General features: G+C 41.8%; 1 protein-coding gene across 1 annotated transcript in view; it reads right to left on the minus strand.

Annotated features, from left to right (window-relative positions):
* FNDC3B (fibronectin type III domain containing 3B) overlaps nt 1–19,360 on the minus strand; it is a gene marked incomplete at both ends in the record, with an annotated part of 120,350 nt that overhangs the window by 54,679 nt on the left and 46,311 nt on the right. Inside the window, 2 exons of the mRNA XM_079539675.1 lie at nt 1,629–1,687; nt 17,551–17,838. Coding sequence (XP_079395801.1) covers nt 1,629–1,687; nt 17,551–17,838 — 347 coding nt within the window. The remainder of the gene's footprint in view (nt 1–1,628; nt 1,688–17,550; nt 17,839–19,360) is intronic.

Consider the following 19,360-nt stretch of genomic DNA (forward strand, 5'->3'; position numbering starts at 1 on the left):
GCAAAACCCCAGTGATTAAATATGAGTTTAGATGCAGAATAAGGCAACAGAGCAGGCTGCCCTTTGGGAAGCCAGACCCAGTGCTGCAGCCCAGCGCTTTGCTCTGCTGAGCGCAGGTTCAGGTTTCCCTTCCCTCAGCCTGGTGTCTGCTGTAGAGAATGCCTGCTTGTCTGCTCCAGTGTGAATTAAAATCAGGAGACTGCCGTTGAAATTAAGGCACAGAATGTTTTTAATTTTTTGCTCTCAATGGGATAAAACCATGACTGAGGTTGCAGCTTGGCTGCAAATCCCTCAAACCTGTAACAACACTACCTCTGAAAACAGGCTTTTTTAAATAAATCGATAACTTTAGAAGCATGTTTACATTGTTCTTAGAGAGGTGTCTCATACTGGGACACCCAGACAGCTGGGTGGATGGCTCAGTGCATCTCCAGCCATATATGCACAGGGATCACTAGAAAATACATCCTAGCTGACTTTATGCATAATGTGATACATTTTTGTCACATATAACTTGACTACATGCACACAATTACAGTGATTAATGGTTCATGGCACTCCTATGAGTTTAATTACTCATAAATGTCTAAATTACAGAGACAGTAGCAGATAATCCCCAGCATTCTTTTGCTACATGCCATTACCACTGAACCAGGAGGTCACGCTTGGGATTTATTTTAAAGATTCCTACTTTTGAAATAATTCAAGGAAAATCAGTGTTTGTCTGATGGTAATGTTGCATTGCTCTCCGCTTTAAGTGCTCTGGTTGATAAAAATCTCATTACAGAAGGTTCCGCATCCTGCTAACCTGCTCAGATTGCTTCTCTTCTCACCTCTGCAGATGTAAACACGACAGCTCACATTCTCCATTTCAAGCATTTTACAAAATCAAGAGTCAGATTCCCCTCCACACAGAACACTAACTCGCTCTGTACAATAAACCCGTGCTACTTTTGTGCTTGCTGTGCTTTCCTCTCTTCTGTTCTCTCCCAGAAAATCTCCTGAAGTGTTTGGATTCTATTTACACCCCCACAATACCCTTTTGGTTTTTCATTTGATGCACCCAATTTGAAAATCATCATGTCCAAAGGCCTTACAGCCAGATTTCTTAACAACCTTACCTGATTGTGGTCACACCCAACATTACGGTTATTTACACAGGGATTCAATTTCCATCACAATTCATGTGCTTTTATGGTTAAGACAAACACAGAATGCAGCGATTACCACTGAACAAAAGAATTAGCTTAATTTAATCATGATTATGGACAAATTGCTCGTGACAAATGAAATTAAACCCGGGGGAAGGGGTAGGAGCCATGTAAAGCACCACAAGGAGCTGGACTCCCCACGACACTGTCAGTAGTGGGAGCTCTCTGCAGACAGGCAGCTGGCGTGACTCCTCCTAATACCCATGAGTTAAAGGATGCTTCACATTTACTCTCAATGATATTATTCTACTGTATCCCTGTAAAATGAGTCAGATATGCATAGAAACCACAACCCATAAAGAAAAAACACTCAGATTTTCCACAGTGAAATGACCACTATTTTGTGACATCATCTGCTTATCGTATTTGCTATTTCTGGTTGGTATGGGGGTAATTCTGGAATTCTGGATCACGTACCTGTGGCTTCTCCATTCCAGAAAGAATATCTTGAACCCTTTTTGTTTCTGAATCATATTCTGTAAAACAGAGAATGTGGAAATAGGAAGAAAAATAAATTAATGAAACAAAACAAAAATGTCAGCTGTATCAACAGTCCTTCAGGAAGCTGTGAATAGGAGACACAGGTTATCTGTACATGAGCATCAGATGTTCTGCTATTGCAAATGTAAGGTATACAGTTACAGAAATTAGTGTTAAAAATATAACAGGGGAAAAGGAGAAAATGCAGTAAAATGCACGTATTTGGAAAAGCGGGGTTATCTGTAGAGGTGTCCTCCACCGTGTTACTGAGGGACTTGGTTTTACAGAGCGACACCACCCTGCTTCCAAAGGCGATGGCTGTGGAAGAGCCCCAGCTTCCTCAAGCTCCCAAGCCAGACCTTATGTGTCAACTGTGCTCCCTCAGCCTCCACCAGCGGGGCAGGATGCAATTTCCCCCAGATTAGATGAATCAATTAAGCACAGAAGATACCACAAAAGCGATCATCTGAGCAGTGGAATCAGAATTTTCCCCCACCAATCCCCCAAAGAAGTCTCGAGGTAAGGCATCAGCTCAGAGTAATGAGGTGACAGAAAGCAGCTTTATTCCTTTTGGACCGCAGCACGGAGAGGCCACGCTTTCCACTATGCTGTTCTCTAATGGAAAACTAGGAACATATTTTCTTTCTTTCTTAAATGTTAAGGTAAAAGTTTGCTAGCCAAAGCAGAGAAATACATCTCCCCCACCCCTCCAAACAAAATGTGTAGGGTCTCTTTATAAAAAAAGATGAAGTATTTGACATAGGAAGCAAAAAAACCCAATACGTTAATAAAGAAAAACGGCTAAGATTAGAACAACAGCTTTCCCAAATGATTCCCCCCAAACCTGACCTACTTCTTCCAGCCCAAGAATGTGTCTTTATTTTTGTCCATGACCTGCTTTTGAAAAGTACATCTTCTTTTTGAAAATTCCATCCACTCGGCTGCCAGAAACAAACTGGCTGAATGCTGATGGCAGACCTCCAACATCAATGCCCATCTCTCCTAACAAGAGCGCAGCTCACCAAGGTGCAGAGTGGGAGCGACAGATCTGCTGCTTCGTGCATTCCTGGACTCCTTTTGGTCTCAGCAACTTGGAAAGGAACGAAGTCATAATAATTCAGAATAAGAGAAGGATAACATGAGTGCTTTTTTCCATAGCAGATAACCTTTCGAGCGTGTTATAAACTGTATAAACTGACAGGGTTTAGACAGCGCAAGATATGTTGACTTGAAAACTATAGAGATGGACTAAACTGCTTAGGAAAAGGTTAAGATACCGACCCAAGTGACAACATCACCAAAACTGTAGGGGCTCAGAGCTCAGGGTTCCCCTTAGTGCTACTACCGGTGCAGAACTGGACACTTGGATCCAGGCATAGAAACTGCAGAGATCCAGCAGGCTTTTCTCAAAGGGACGTTAGTAAGAAGCAGCTTCTGTGGCTACAGAACGCAGCAAAAATGCTGCTACTATTCTACTGAAAGTTTATGGTTATTAGGTCATCCTTAATTACAGCCCCCAGAAGCTAAGCATGCATCACTTTCAACCTTAAATCCCAAACATGTGAGCTGAATTTTCTTCCTCTACTTTCTAGCAAGGACGCCACCAGCGTCACACTAAGCAGGAGAAGAAAATAAACCCTGGAGCTCCGAGATATCCCACTTCCCTCTCCTGTGAAAGACAATCACTCTGTGCAGTGCTAAGTCCTCTGACCTTCGCAGGTCAAGGCTGAAGGTTCACACTGTTCCAAATACTGGAACTGACTTTAGGACCTAATAGAGCAGGAGAACACCCAGGAAATAAAGAATAATAATTACAATATAATCAATTAAATTAAAAATACTACCTTGATCAGGCTTCTCAGCAAAGAGTCCTACAAGCAATTTTTTGGTATTACCTCTCAGGCAGGCAGTGAGTCCATAAGGTGGCTCTGAGCAACAAGCACACTGAAGCCTTAAGATATTAAGAGCACATGGACACCTATGGGCACAGCGTGGACATTTACGAGTAATAGGTAACGCCACGTGGAAACACTGCAGGTGTAAAATTAAAGGCAGGAAGCAATAGGTGTGCACATGTGTAACAGCAGCTCAGGTGGAAAGGGAGCTCAGGATTTGGCCCAACCTCTGTCTTAAAGCTAGGAAAAGAATAGTGCAAATCTGCCCCATGGAAAAACTTGTTAACAAAACAGAAGCCATCAGTTACAAGAGAGAAACAAGCTCACAACATTGTATCATACCATAACATTCTTACAGTATTTCAAATACTTAGTTTCCCATTTCACGAGCCATAAAGTTTCTCAAGCTTCTATGGATGGCTGATCTCCTTTCAATAACAAACATAATTATTCACAGTCTCCTGAACCAGACTAAGGAGAATGGGGCTGTCCGGAATCCCACCCCAGCAGGACGCTGCCTTACCTGGCAGCCCCTTCACAGCACATCAGCATCAAGCTCAACAAGGAGCAAAAGTACTTTTTAAAGAGAAAATGAGGGAGAAGAAAAAAAAAAAAACATCTCATGTGCTCTACAGTGATAACAGAAGTGCTGGAAAGGCTTTTTTTCTGCAGTAACACTAACAGTCTCATGACCACCGTTAATCAACGTGCATTGGTGACTGTTCCTAGATGAGCTCACAGGGGTGCTTAGGGACAAGGATGCCACAGGTGCAGTGGTGGAAAGGTGGGAAGAACAGGAGGAGGAATAGGGAAACCATGGTGTTAAACACTCCTTTTTTCCTTTCCTTTTTTTTTTTGACACGGTTCAGTCACGTCAAGGAAGAGCCCAAGAAACACTTTGGGTCATTGTCCCATTCTAAGCTTTCCCCTCCACATCTGTTCCCTGCATCTGCTGTGGCAAAACTCTTCATCCTAGGAGGAGGAAGCAGGGGGTGGGAATAAATTCCTTGTGAGTGCTCATGGAGTCCTCCGAGGGAGGGCAAAGAACCGAACTGTCATGCAGCTCTCACTGCCTAAGAGACGTTAGAGCTGACCCAAGCTACAAAATGGATCCAGTGTTTCAGGCTAACCAGCCTCTTGTAGCAGAGGAGCCAGCTGTAAGACCTGGAGCTCATCTCAGTTTGTGTTTTCACCAGCTCTCTTTTTTCAAAGTTTTGGGTCATCACCATAGCTTCACAGATATAACCAAGAGTAAACGTCCCTGACAAATACGCAATGCTTTCCCAGCAGCTGCTTGGTGCTAACAGCATTTCAACACTAATTCTTGCTGAACTAAAGCCTTTCATTATATGCTTCTGTTAGCATGCATCTATGTTCCTTTCTGCACGTACGGTACAAATATAATTTCAGATCTTTCCAACAACACTTCTGAAATCCAAGAACAGCTTTAAAATACAGAAAAAAAAAAATCTTTTCATTTCAAGGTAAGTTTGAAGTTTCCATGAATATTTTTCATGTTTGCATGAGCAGCAGCTGTGTATGTAAATGGTTTGAAATAGCTGCAAGCTCTAAACTAATTAACATTTTCCCATTGCAAATAGAGATTTTAGGTTTGTTCTGCATTCTTTCCTCCACAGAAAGGAAGAGGTCCAGCTCAATACTTAGCTTCTGGCCACAGAAAGTATTTACTGTTTCAACAGCCTTTCCATTCCAAAGCAATGACATCAGCACCAGCACTTCACAAGCTTCCAGCCTAATTCTCAAGCAGAGCTCCACGCTCACAGATATGCCAGTCATAACATGACATGCTTTCTCAGAATCTGTTCCAGATTTATTGGGGCTGTGACCAGCTTTAATGCTAGGAGAGATCTTTTATCAGTCACGTACTGCACAACCTATGAGCTGCAAGGAAATAAACTTCAGAACGCAGCACAGCTCCTTTGTGAACTGCCCGCCGATGTCAAGGCTAAAGACACACTCTTCTTTGGAACACATACAGATCTTTTGCTTTGAGATGACTGTAGAAATACACATTAAATTATGTGTATCTCCTTACACAAGAACAAGCCTAAAACTTCAGATGCCACACTGCAGCGAAGTCACAGAAACGAGGACTGGTGGGGACGTCGCATGGTCACTGAGTCGCTCATCCTGCACCAAAACATGACCACATCCATACTCACTCCAAGAGACCTCTGCATGTTTGTTTGTTTGTTTGATTTTAGAAACAGCAATTACAAAAAATAAATACAAACAACACGATCACGACAATCTTAAATGGTCCTAAATTGGGCAGCATTACTTGAGGCACTGAACGCTTCATGAAGTGGAAAAGAAGTCTTTATTTTCAAAACAGTCAATCGTGCCACACTAAAATACAGCCCACCGAGGAAGATTGCCAATGAAGCCTACAAATATCAGAACGAGCTTTCAGTTCTAAATACTCAGCATTTCAACTTTCTGCTAATACCACCAAAGCTAACAGAAACATCAGCAATAGAACACGACTGCAGCTCCCATGTCTGTGCTAGAGAACCTGACATTGCCCAACTTCAAGAACAGATCCAATTGTTGAAATGATCCCGTTCTTTAAAAATAAATTGCTGTGCATGAAGATCTTACACTAGTCCTCCATTTCTAAGAGTCTTTCCCTACTGCTGTCTTACTCCTCCTGCTAAAATGCCTTACTTGATGTCTATAAGTATGACCTTAAAAACCAAATCTGTATGGAAAGCATATCCACAGTCAAGCTACTCCCTAAGTAACTGAAGGCAATCAAAACAGAAATCCTGCATAACGTCCAGAAATCTACTGTCAGACCTAAATAAGTAAAATGAATCCCTAGCCATTGGGATTTACTGAAACGTATGCCTCAGCATCATTGTAATCTATGCATAAATTAAAGGATGCACATCAAAGCTCTCTTGGCCACAGTTCACGTCTCTCAACCTGATAGCTTTCCCACAACTGCTGTCAGTTTTCTACTGCCAGTGTGGCTGGGCATTCCAAATAACTGGAGTGCAAATTCAGTTCATCTGGTTTATCCCTCTTTCATATCCACATTCTGCAACTTTAACCAAAGGTATCTGCTATCACTTCGACAAGCATCAGATGTTTTCTCACCAAGCAGATGCAGAAACATTCAGCTGCACATAACTTCCTCTAAAATTTGTTTTAAAACTAAATATTAATTGCATTCAATGCTTCCATGTCCCCCAGTATTGTTTTGATGTACATTTCTTCTAGGAAAGCAGCAGCAAGGGAAATAAGATCAGCTGCACCTACAAGAGAAATGAAATGCTGGATGCAAGGGACAAATGGAGTGTAAGTGACAAGCTGGGTTTGTTTTTCTCTGCTTCTTTGTGGCTACTGCTGGGACACAGCAATAACAACTCCTGCTTCATTGGCTGAAGATCTGAGTGAATTCCTACTGTGAACACGCAGTTGGTCCATTAGAAGGCAGAAAAGGGCTTTCTTAGGAAAATACAGCAACTGCCCAGTCTATATCACATACAATTTTCATCTTAAGAAAGCACTCCGTACATCTTGCAAAGAAGATAACAGATGCAATGCACTTACATATGGCTGCTGCTGGCTGGTTTTGAAGGAATACCAAATAAAACAATGACATAACCCACAGAAACATAGAAAGCACAAGCTGAATCTACTGCAACAACAAACTTGACTTATACATAGGACATCTCAGAGAACTCTCCTTCCTACTTTTGACTTGCTTTAGCTCATTCTCTGTATCAAAGCAGTTTTGCCTTTATTTACCTTAGGCAGCTTGGTTTTTTTGCTATTACACAACTGCAGCCTGCCTGCTACATGGGCTTGAGAAGATGAGAATCTGCTGATAAACATGCACTGGCTCCACGGACTGCCACATGCAGTGGCCACAAGGCTTCCCTTCCATGAAGCCACAGTGAAAAATGCCATAGCTGATTCACAAAAAAACAGCTAGCCAAAAACAGCCATTTAATATTCTGCTGATTTTATTAGCATAATTTAAAGTGCTACAGAATGCACTCCAAAGCACTCCTCTAAGCTGTGCCAGGCAAATCCCTGCATCCACGCTTGCAAGATGTGTGAAGACTCCCCACGCTGGCAAGCGCTCCTGTGTGACAGCTATTAGTAAGGTTGAACAAAGCATCTTTGTAGCTAAAAATACAAATATCTACAGGTTGAGCAGCTGAGAGATGTAAGACATTCACATTCTGGCCAAGGAGGGGACTGCACAGTTATCTGCTGAACAGCCACCAGAGAACAGCAGCTCAGTGCAGTTCATCTCTGATGAGATCATATAGGCAGGCTTGGAAATTGTTTTTTTTTCTCCCCAAAATTACACAGTCGCTACTTTCTAATTAATAAGTGATTTTAATCAATCACTGACCCTTCCTGCACCCTGCCCAACCTGACTGATGACCAAACTGCTATAATGTGAGTTTACCAGTGCTTGTTTTAAACAAGCATTACCTCTCTTCTTTCAAGACTTTCTTCCTTTCCTGTATCATTTCTGATTTGAATGGATTTGTAAGAGCTCCTTTTCTTTGCTACATCTTTGCAAAATGCTCTTCTTCCTGTCCTTTTAGGAGTTTGCAAGCAGCCTGCTTGTAGTTGCCATTAACGCCATCCACGTGAAGCTACAATAAAACTTTCTATCTGACATAGAGACTGAAAAGCCCTCTTCCCATTCTCCCGCAGCTCCTGACTCACAGCTTCTGGGCCAGAATCTGATGCTTCATTTCAGCTGCAAGCTTTGCCAGCAAATGGTAATCTTTTTCTAGACACAATGAAGTTCTTCAAACGTCTCATGATTTTCTATGACAGCTGGAATGCGTGGCATCGCCTTATCCCTAATTCCATTCATTTATTTGCGTACTGTTCCATGCCCTCCCTCTCTCAGCATTATTTCCTGTCACTTCAGCCCATGACTGCCTGTCTGTCTTTGCTTTCATCGGTATTCAGAGCCACCGTGCTCCCTGACAGGGCAGTCCAGGCAGCCCTCCAAGTCTGAGGAACTGAGCGGTCATTCAAAGGCAGAAGTAATTTCTGCCCAGAGCAACACGTCGCTGCTATTATTACCACAATCACAGTCAAAAAAGCCCTACATGACCTTCCAAGTTCAGGAGAGGAGGAGGTGAGGGCTGACTGTGCCACCAAGGTACTGATGCTCCTAAAGCGTGGCTCTAAAGCAGGCCTCGCTGCTGCCAGCTGTGAAATGACGTTATCTGGAACTTACAGACCCAAGATTTCCTCTCGGAAATAAAAGGTTCCCTTCAGTCACGGCAACAGACATCTCAGCAGCTGGGCAACGTAAGGTCAGAAAGTCACAGACATGAGCAACAAGAGGCGGTCACATCACTTTTCTCTCCACTGAGTTCTGCATTGATGGAAAGCACAATCTTGACAGCACCAAAAATTGCACTCATCTCTTCACAGACTGATCACAGCTCCGCTGCAGACAGCTGTCACGTGAATTTGTCTCCATCCCTCTTTCTCTCCATGGATCCAGCTGAGGCAGCCAACAGGTGATCCCCACACCCTCACATGTGAGCGAAAAACAATTCCCATAAAGCACAGCCTCTGACAAGTTTTCAGTGTTACCAAACTGAGGTGAGAGGTTTTCCAGCACTGTGACAGCAGTACCATGCTGATCAGGAAACACTCTTCTCTAAAAGATTATCCACAATGCAAGGAGACAATGGTAGCTCTATTGCACCTAGAATAAAACTTGCTTTTTCTGAATCCTCAAAATTACAACCATACAAATACTGGCCAACAAACACTTTTGGTAATCTGCCCATTACACACAATAGAAGCATTTTCCTGATCAAACAAAAAAAGCTTGCAAAATAACCTGCAAATATGCATATTTGCACAGGAAAACAATCAGACAGCACAGCTGGAGCAAACTCCCTAGGAGCTACAGAAGTGGTCTGGATTAAAGGGAGCTCCAAGCCAAAATTAACAATCTCCTTGGCCATCATTGCTACATCAGTGAGAAGGCAGCAGAGCACTTTCCTAACACAAAGGCACACGGGTGCCCGCCAGAGTTGAAGAGACTCTAAGTAAATAAGTGCAAGCCAAATTTTGCCTTCAGTCACAGCTACTCAGCCTCCCTTGAATAAGAGGATAAATGTCTTCTTCAGGTTTTGCTACAGGCAATGGAAAGAGATTTGAGATGACAGGCTTTCAGAATGACCCATTTCTTACTCTCAGAATAAGAAAGCTATTTTCCTCTTATGAGCAGGTAAGCAGGCAAAATTTCTCTAGAGAAGGACAAAAGCAGAAAATTTGCATTTTAGCTGCACTTGATTTTGTCTTAATACTTACACTGAAGGAGAAATTCTGTTTCTATGCACTATTTACAGTATCTGCATGTTTTTAAAAGTTAGATTTCACAGAGAAAAAAAGACTTCAAATTTGAAATACAGTGAGTTTCTGTGGGACCTGTACTGGGATTTTTCACCATTAGCTGAGGTGAACAGCCACATAGTCATCTTGCTTTCTGAAAGAATCCTATGCTAGCTTTTCTCTTACATTATTGACCTCTCTAGATGAAAGCTATGATGTAGCCAGATTGCAGGAACTTTGGGGGCCATCCATCAGAGCAACCCAAGATGAGAAATTTTATTTATTTAAATAAATCTAGATAACAGCAGGACAGGGGAAATGGTTTTAAGTTGAGGGAGGGGAGATTTAGATTGGATGTCAGGGGGAAGTTCTGTGCTATGAGAGTGGTGAGGTGCTGGAACAGCTGCCCAGAGAGGCTGTGGATGCCCCGTCCATCCCTGGAGGGGTTCAAGGGCAGGTTGGATGGGGCCCTGGGCAGCCTGGGCTGGTACGAAATGTGGAGGTTGGTGGCCCTGCATGTGGAGAGGGGTTGGAAATTCGTGATCCTTGAGGTCCCTTCCAACCTGGATGATCCTGTGAACTGTCTGTGCAATTAACAGTGCTGGGCTGAGGATGACATAAAATCTCAAATACTTCAATGGCCACTTTCACCTCTGCAAATCTTCCTGAATATTTAAAACATTTCTCAGAAATATCCGCCTGATTATGGATCACTGGGAAGGCTTCAGCAAAGCAACAAGGATTTCAGCTTGATCTGGATTTCATTGCTGAGATGAAATTCAGACAGAAGTCACATGGACCACAGTAAATCAAAGCAGCTGCTTCCAAAGCAGAGCTCCTTGAAGAAAAAAATAAACAAAAAAAGCCCAGAGCCCCAAGGTTCTGGACAAAGCCTTCTATAATAAACCATGGAGAAAATGAATCAACTGCTTCATTCTAAAGGAAAGCTCGCTCACTTTTAAATTGCAATTCTCAAAACTCTGGACGTCAAATTCCATCTGTTCTCAGAAAAGGAAACTCACTGATGGGTAAACAAATCCCATTAACTTCAGCGGGACACGAAATTTCAATTGGTTAGCTTTGTAAATCCAGATGAACATACAAACAGACATTGTTCAGAACATCTGGGCAGACAAATAGGGATTGTTCATTAAATTATTAGGTGTTTTTATTTTTTTGTACTCTGGAGGGAGGAAATGTTCTACCTCTTCACTATAAATACCCCCTCCCTCCTGGCTCAATGGCCCAGATATTTCCAAATAAGGGAAATTTGCTTCCCTTCCTTTGTCGGTGGTCCACATTATCTCTCCTACTAACTGGTGAGAATACACTGTTTATCTTGCTCTGAAGCCCTGAGACCTTTGTGTAACTTTTCTCCCCAGCACAGGGATTTAGTTACTGAGCATTTAAACAGGATGAAAACGGTCTTTGGGTTTTTTTTTTTGTTTTTTTTTTTTTTTTTTTTTTTTTTGGTTGGATATCTATAAATTACGTAAACTCCTAGGAAAAAAGTCTCAGACTCAGATTTCAGTCTTCTGGATTTGACTGTCGGCAGCAGCAGAAGCTGCAAATTCTTGAGATAATATGAAGATCCTTTGGGGGAAGAGGTGCCTTGCGTCATCCAGCACCAACTTCCTGATAAATCATGGAGCAGATAGCTTATCCAGCTCCCCTCTGCCAGAGATCATGGTGGAAATATGAGACGAGGGAGGGATGAAAGCAGATGGGACAAATAATAGGAGAGGCTAGAGGGGTCAATCAGAATTGTGAAAAACAGCCCTGGGGAAAAACAATAAAAGGTTTAAGTAACCAGTGAGGTGAAATGAGAGCCCTGGATCCAGATTTTCCCCCTTCAGGGTGCTGTGCTACACTTTCCTGGATTTTGAGCTATGTTTCTAATAGGATGGCTTGTTTAAGGTTAGGTTTATTTTGTCTGAGCTTCTTTGAGGAGACTGCAAATGTAAGCAGAGGCACAGTGACCCACTTGCCCTGGCTCTGCCTCAGTTGTGGAAGCTCCAGAGACCAAATCACAGCAGCTTACAGCCATGCCAGATCAAGCTGCCCGCAGCTACTAAGTGTTTTGTTTGTATCTTCAGTTACCACAAGCTTGGATTAAACCATGTTTACACATATTTATGTTCACCTTAAAGAGCAGTGAGATTCAAGATGGGACATCACTGTGAAGTTATATTAAGCAGCAACACTCCTATTTAGATGATGAAGAGAATCTCCTATCAACAACTTCTGGTGCCTAAGTTATGAAGCTGATCCTTTCATCTTCTCAGATAAGTGCATAAAAATAGAGTGCGAATATCTCCTCTGTCCTGCACCCTAATTGCAGGAATCTGTGCTAATGAAGCACAAAACAGCTTTCCTGCCAGAATAAAGTGTGCTCTCTCACTCACAATCCCCTTAAGTTTGGTTTTGTTCCTGCAGCACGGTATGGTACGAAGATACTTTTGTGCTCACAACAGTCCACATGCAGACAAGCTTCCACAGGCTTGTAAATTCCTGGAAATTATTTTGCACACAATGGACTTCCAAGAAAAGGTTGGTCAGGGAAAGACACGCTACCTGGAACAACCCATAGGCAGCCCCAAAGACACTGCTGGTTTTGGAACTGGGCAAAGCAATGGCTACGGGAGGGGGAGTATGTGAGCACAAACTTGACTTCAGTGTCACTGCTCTCCTTTGGATGTTTCATTTTAACCTTTCTCCATGAAAACCTTGTGATCCAAGTCAAATCTCATAGCAGCAGAGAAAACTGAGGTTTGTTTTTCCCCTTCAATACGCAGCGTCTTTCTCAGTCAAAGTGGATAAATAGCTCAGCAATTCTCTTTGCTAAAGAAAAGCCACAAATTAAGCCTGGTCTGGATAAATTCTTGCATGCACACAGATTGACATAAACGTGGGAATGTACTTTCCTTGAACTCCGCATAATGTCAACTTCTCCAGTACATTCATCAGTCCATATGAGCTCGCTTAAGAGGACAGTTCACATGATTACTTCTTGAGAAGTATTTTTGGTGTACAGTCTGTGTGGCCCAGCTAATGGAGCTGGCTGGTACACTCAGCCACTAGGAACTCAACTGTTTCACTTTCTGCCTGTAGAAACAACTTCACACCCTATTAATTGGGCAAAAAATATGAAAGATAAAGAATGTTTAAGAGGTACCCATGTATGCAAATAAATCTAAACAAGAACGTAATGTGGGAGGTAAGGTAGAGGCACAAGAATATCACACTGGAAATTCCCAGGTGTCACAAATTAACTGGTTTCTCAAGTTCAGACAAGTGCCCTAATTAATGCATGTTTATTTCCTCTCACTAAAAATCAAAAAACCAGAACACACACAACACATAGTATTTTCTAGTTATATAGGAATCTAAGCAATTTGGTCAAGTAATATTATTTGCTGAAACTATAAAAAACAGCAAGAACAGTAATACTACTAAGATCCCATGTGATGCTGATCTGTACTCACAATATTCAGAATGCCTCCACTTGCAGTAAATACTGTGCTTCATACTCCAGTACTCTGTACAATGCTAAAACTCTCATATCATCACAAATGTACTCCAGTCTTTGGGAGAGGTTGTTGTTTTTTTTTTCCATGCTACTAATGAAATCATTATGTCTGTTTTTGACAGTTTGTTTTCAGGAGACAATCTCATTAATTCTCCTTCTTTTATACAATCCAGTACATGTAAGGAAGAGGGAAAGCAGCACTTATGTAAGGGTATTTTTTTAAATGTCTGCAGAAGAATCATTTACAACCTCTGTCTGTAGAATATTCCTGTACTGGTTAAATAATAAAGGTCTTCATAGAACCATGGATCAGCTGGAAGGGACCTTAACGCCCACCCAGTTCCAACCCCTTGCCATGGGCAGGGACACTCCCCACCACATCAAGTTGCTCAAAGCCCCATCCAACCTGGCCTTGGGAACCTTCACAGATGGAACATCCTCAGCTTCTGAGGGCAACCTGTGCCAGTATCCAGCCACACACACAGTAAAGAATTTCTTCCTTGTATCCAATCTCCATCTACCCTCTTTTCATTTAGAACTGTTACTCCTTGTCCTATCACTAACCTCCCTGCTCCTGGCTACAATCATCAATTCTTGGCTAAGAAAACATAAACATTACATACATTGCCACAGTGTTTCTCAACTTCAATGCTTACAAACCCCAAAGTAAAGAAACTAGGCTTTTAAATCTGCAGAACACACAGGCATAGATACATAGACAGCAAACAGGTTTACAAATCAGATTCAAGATTAGAACGGAAAAGAATTGGCACCAAAGTGAGTAAGTAGAGGAATTTTGCCTGGTTCCTGTCTGCACTGAATCACATCTCCATTTCCCCTTAACTCACAGCCTCTGGATTCAAACTTGATGCAGTTGAAGAACAACAAAAATAAAAGAACACCCTTTTTCTAAATATATTACAAATGAGAGGAACAGGATAGGGTTGAACCAAGGAAGCATCGGCCCTAATTCCTGTGTTGTCATTCATTCACTGAATATTACACACTAGGAGCTTGCTGATAGCTGTTCTTGCTAGCACCCACCCAGGTTAATGATACTTGCTAGCTTTACTCACATCAGCAGCCTTGCTGGGGGATCTGCAATGGGAGATTTTCAACACGAAAATGGCAGCCTCACAGCTGGGCTGAAAAAACTGCAATCAGCAAAGATAAGGAAGCAAGAAAAGAGATCGGTAGCCTAAGAGTATTGTAAGACCTTGTTTTGCTGAGTTTAGTACGTTTAAAACACTTTCAGCCAAAGCACCATAGTTAGGAAAGCTCTCCTACTACGTTGATTTTCAAACAAATGAGCAGACGGAAGTAGTCAGATCTCTTGAGAAACGTCCAGCAGCAATGCAGGCAGGAGTACTTCTATTCACAGCAAGTGCTTCTGGCTATCTTAGGTTCTTGAAACTTCAATGAGAGTTTAAAAAGATTTTATCTGATTTGAAGGGAAGAAACCTTTTATTAGCAAATGGGTGACAGCGCTGTAAGAATACTTAAAACTGCTTATGAGCCTACAGCGCTTGCACACACACACACAGATTCTCAAACGAGTAGATCCTTCTATGACCAAGGATCAAATCACTGAATGCATGAGAAGGAAGTGACTCAGACTGAAATTCATAAAGGACAGATTGAATGGGACAGGATTTCCGCTTACAGCTCTTTTTACATGGCAAGGCTCCTCTATGGAAAAAAAAAAAACACCACCAAAAACAACCAGCTGACCCGCTCCCATTCAAGCTTTAAATCAGCCCTGTTGCAAAGCTACAGAATGCATTTCAAATCAGGACCCATCCAGCTGATCTCCAAGTCCTCTGCCTGTACAAGACACCGTCCATCCTACCACAACAAACACACAGGTCAGCTGCTTTTTGATTATAAGCCATTGGTTTTCTTTTCTTTTTTAATCTTACGATGGCGGGTTTCCAGTATCCAGCATAAGCCAGAAATCTTTATTTACAACTCTGCCTCCCAAAAGAAATATACAATGCTGTCATTGAAAAAGGCCAGAGGAAGCACACATCATTTACGTACTCCAGCATCATTTACTTACTCAATTTTAGCACTACTGATGATGCTATCACCCCATCACTTCCAAAAGCGCTGGAAAAAAAAGCATTCTTGTAATATCTACAGGAAGCAAGTTATTGACAGAGGCAAAACGTTCCTTGAGTGCTTACTCATGTGCACAGAATAAGCAATTCACGTATATTGTGATAGAAAAATATGCTGTTAACTGAAATATCTCATGCCTTGAAAATCTGGAAAAAGTAGAGCTGTCCTTGCATTATACAATGAACATTTTCTTCAGTATTGTTCTTACGGCACTGTGAAATAGCCTCACTGTAGCTGAGCTCCCTCAAGGCTACAACCCCTCTGTGGTTCTGCTGCTGACCCACGCGAGTTTCCACTGGGACCTGCAAGCTTCTGCTCCAGCAGCACGCAGGGATCCTAATGCCCCTCCTGCCAGCAGGTCACTGCCCAAGCACAAGCTGGCACCACAGCGTTCTGACACCCAAGACCCACCACGAGCCTGCCAGCTGCCATTCCACACACACACACCGACCCAATAGCAATCAATATGCTGTAAAGCACACCCAAATCTCAGTTAAATTTGGTTAAAGGAACCTATTGCCTCAGTTCTCCTTCACCCTACTCCAAATTTTCAACCCTGTCTGTGGCAGAGAGGGCTGGAATTGGGTGATCTTCAGGGCTCCTTCCAACCCAGGCCACTCTACAATTCTAAGTTTTAGTCTAAATTCATACATTCCTGTGTGCCTCAAGAGATTTTTGTAAGCTTGGCTTTTCAACTCAAGACTCTTATTCTTTATATATGATGTACCTTTTATAGTTTTTCCAGGGCACTCTGCAATTTTGGAAGCAACAACACAGTGTCATCAAATTTTTAACTAGTGGGAGACTTGAACCTACACACAGAGCTAAGCTGAAGCAATTCCATACGTGTTACTTACGGCATTCTTTTTCTCAGTTGCTCTGAACACACTGCTGTCTCAGCAGTACGAATCAAAATTATCAGCTACTTCTTGGCTGCTTTTAGCTCTCACCTCAATTACAAATAAGGCCAAAAGTGTTGATAAATCCCCAAATAAATCAAGAAGAAACACAGAAGATAAATAAGCAGTCGCAGAGATGATCAGAAGCTTATAAAGACAGTTCTGTTCAGTGGGAGCCATTACAAAGCCTCAGTGATCACCCTCCTTCAGATATTTGTGTATTAGTATGCGTGTATGAATACACCAATAGACTGAGGTGGAAAAGCTCACGTCTTGAGTCATTTTTCTATATGAAAAACTGATTCATATTGAGAACAAAAGGGATGAAAGTCATAATTTATTAAAACAAATTACTGAGCTAAACTAAAGTAGAATTGGTTATGTGCAGAATGGCTTGTGGAAAGCTATAGAATGAATCAGGTGAATGACCTACTGTTTCACTGTAGACCTGCAGTATGTTGATGACAAGCTTCAAAAAAAAAAAAAAAAAAAAAAAAGTTGAAGAAAATTATTTCAGAAGAAGCCAGGTCTAACTATGAATTCCAATTGCTAAGATTAAGCAATTACTTGTCAAGTTTGTTCTGTTTCAACTAACTGGTGAAGCTTCACATAAACCTGTTTTTTCAGCAATTATCCCAGAACATTCTTGTAAGTTTAATACATTCACCAGAAGAGAGAAGTAGCACTACCTAGCAGCCTGGTCTTGGTTAAAGCTCGGTTGTACCCAAGGTTTTTGTGAAACATCAAGATGCCTGTTTGGTAAGTACAATAAAACCAAGAACTTGCCTGCAAAATGCATTTCTCCTAACAGATAAAAAGAAAATGACGCTGCAGCTACCAGGGAATAGTCAAGAAAGATAGGAGGCAACGGGTTTGGCTTACAAAATAAACACAGCATAACAAACTCAATGTTTATATTTACCCTCACACTGTATTAACACCATCTTTATGTGTGGGTGGCAGTGTTTTTTGGCATAGTTACTGGATCCACATACAGGTGGTCGTAAGCTGGAAAGGTGCAATAAAAGGGAACTACAAATAAATAAATCTGCCTTTACCATGTGGCTCTTGTTCGTTAGACTTTGGGCTGCTCCTCGCTCTGCGCTCTGGCTTCTTCACTCCTGGTGCCCCCCCACCACTTCCACTGCTTGCTCCATTGTGGCTCTTTGCATAGCCATTATATACAGTTGTGCAGCTGCCTATATGGCTTTTGTAGATGGATGAAGGAGGACTGTTCAGACGGTTTTGGCGATCAATCTGCCTGTCTTTGAGTTTTTTGTGCTGTGGTTTGCTGTACTGATCTTCCCTGGTAATATAGCTGGACATCCCATATAGTGGTATGATTTCTGAAACGAAAGAATTCATTCACATTAACTCAGAACAAGATCACCAATCCAATTCCTGACCACCGCCAGATTAAATCCCAGATTTTCCCTGAGATTACCTCTACAACATTTTTTGTTAAGAAAGTTTTTCTGCAGGATTGATGGTTTTTTTCAGCATCATATTAAGCGCGCTCACTTGCTGCTTGAGATTTCATAACTCTGGATGTAGGTGCACGTATAAATAAAACGCAGTAATGGGGTAAATTGCTTTTTCTCCCCTCCTTTTCAGTCTGAGGCCCAAATTTCAAGGAAAAAAGAAATCTAACAAGACGTATTTTGGAAAAAGCCTTCATAAATTCATTAAGCACTCTAACAGATTCTTTGCCATTTTTGTTTCTGGTACAAGCCCTTGGACAAATGGGAAACAGTAGACCAATATTCATGGGTATAATACTCCAATACTCACCACTTCAGTTATTTTAGTGTCACAGATACAGGTCATTTTATTAAAGCAATCAAGGATTTTTTTTATTTTTATTGCTTAATTTCTGGATTTTTATTGCTTGTTATTAATTTGAACAAGTCTCTTGCTATCTGCTGGCTAAAGAACTATTCAGCATCTACTTAACCACTGGCTGAAAGTCCCTGTGCTTACTTAACACACTTCAGTGCTTGCACACAACATTTTGTTAAGCTATCTGACAAACTGCACTGTTCTCTTTTCAAGAGAAACATTCCTCACCTGTTTATCTGATGAGCTGCAATGGCCTATTGGTGTCCTGTACTTTCCATTTCCTCCCCCCAGGATAAGGAAATTAAATGTCAGCTGTATTGCCCATTCCTCATTAGGAGATGGTCTGTTGGTCAATAGAAACTTCAAAGTGAATCATCACTAGATCCTCTTTCTGTCTCCTCTTTCCCTCTCCAGAGAAGTCTCACTTCTGGTGACATGACTCGAAACTATTCTTTAATGTGTATTAAGTCCAGGTATTTTGGGAGTAAAAACATGAATCTTGACCTGACTTCCATGTATCTTGAGCAACTTTGCTGACTACTGAATTTCAGTTCCATACAGACTTCTCTCCAGGATTGACCAGTGCATATTTCAGACAGAAATATTCTATTTTCACTTCTTTTATGGCAATTATTTATAACCTGATTTGGGTTGCCACGTTACTCTTTAGTACCAGGTTGTGCTTTTCAGTGACTCTGCTGACCAGACTCAACCAGAATAATAAACAGAAAATGCCTGTTGTTTCTTGGAAAACTTCTGTGATTCTGAGCTTCTGAGGGACAGAAAGCACACTGCTGCCAACAGGAAGTGGTGTTCAGCTGCTCCCACTGGAAATATCCGTGGCAAGTCTCGCTCAGATCTAACCCTCCTTTTCCATCCTCATTCCCAAGCCTGGATTTTGCCTTTTGGTTTTCTGTACAGTGCTGCACCATGACAATGAAGAATGATTAGCAAAGTCACAGCCCTGCTTTGAAACAAAGGATGAGAATTTCCCGTACTCTGTATTTATGAATTAAGTTAGGATTGGAT

The sequence above is a fragment of the Tetrao urogallus genome (genome assembly GCF_951394365.1).
Source record: "Tetrao urogallus genome assembly, chromosome: 9".
Lineage (NCBI taxonomy): Eukaryota > Metazoa > Chordata > Aves > Galliformes > Phasianidae > Tetrao > Tetrao urogallus.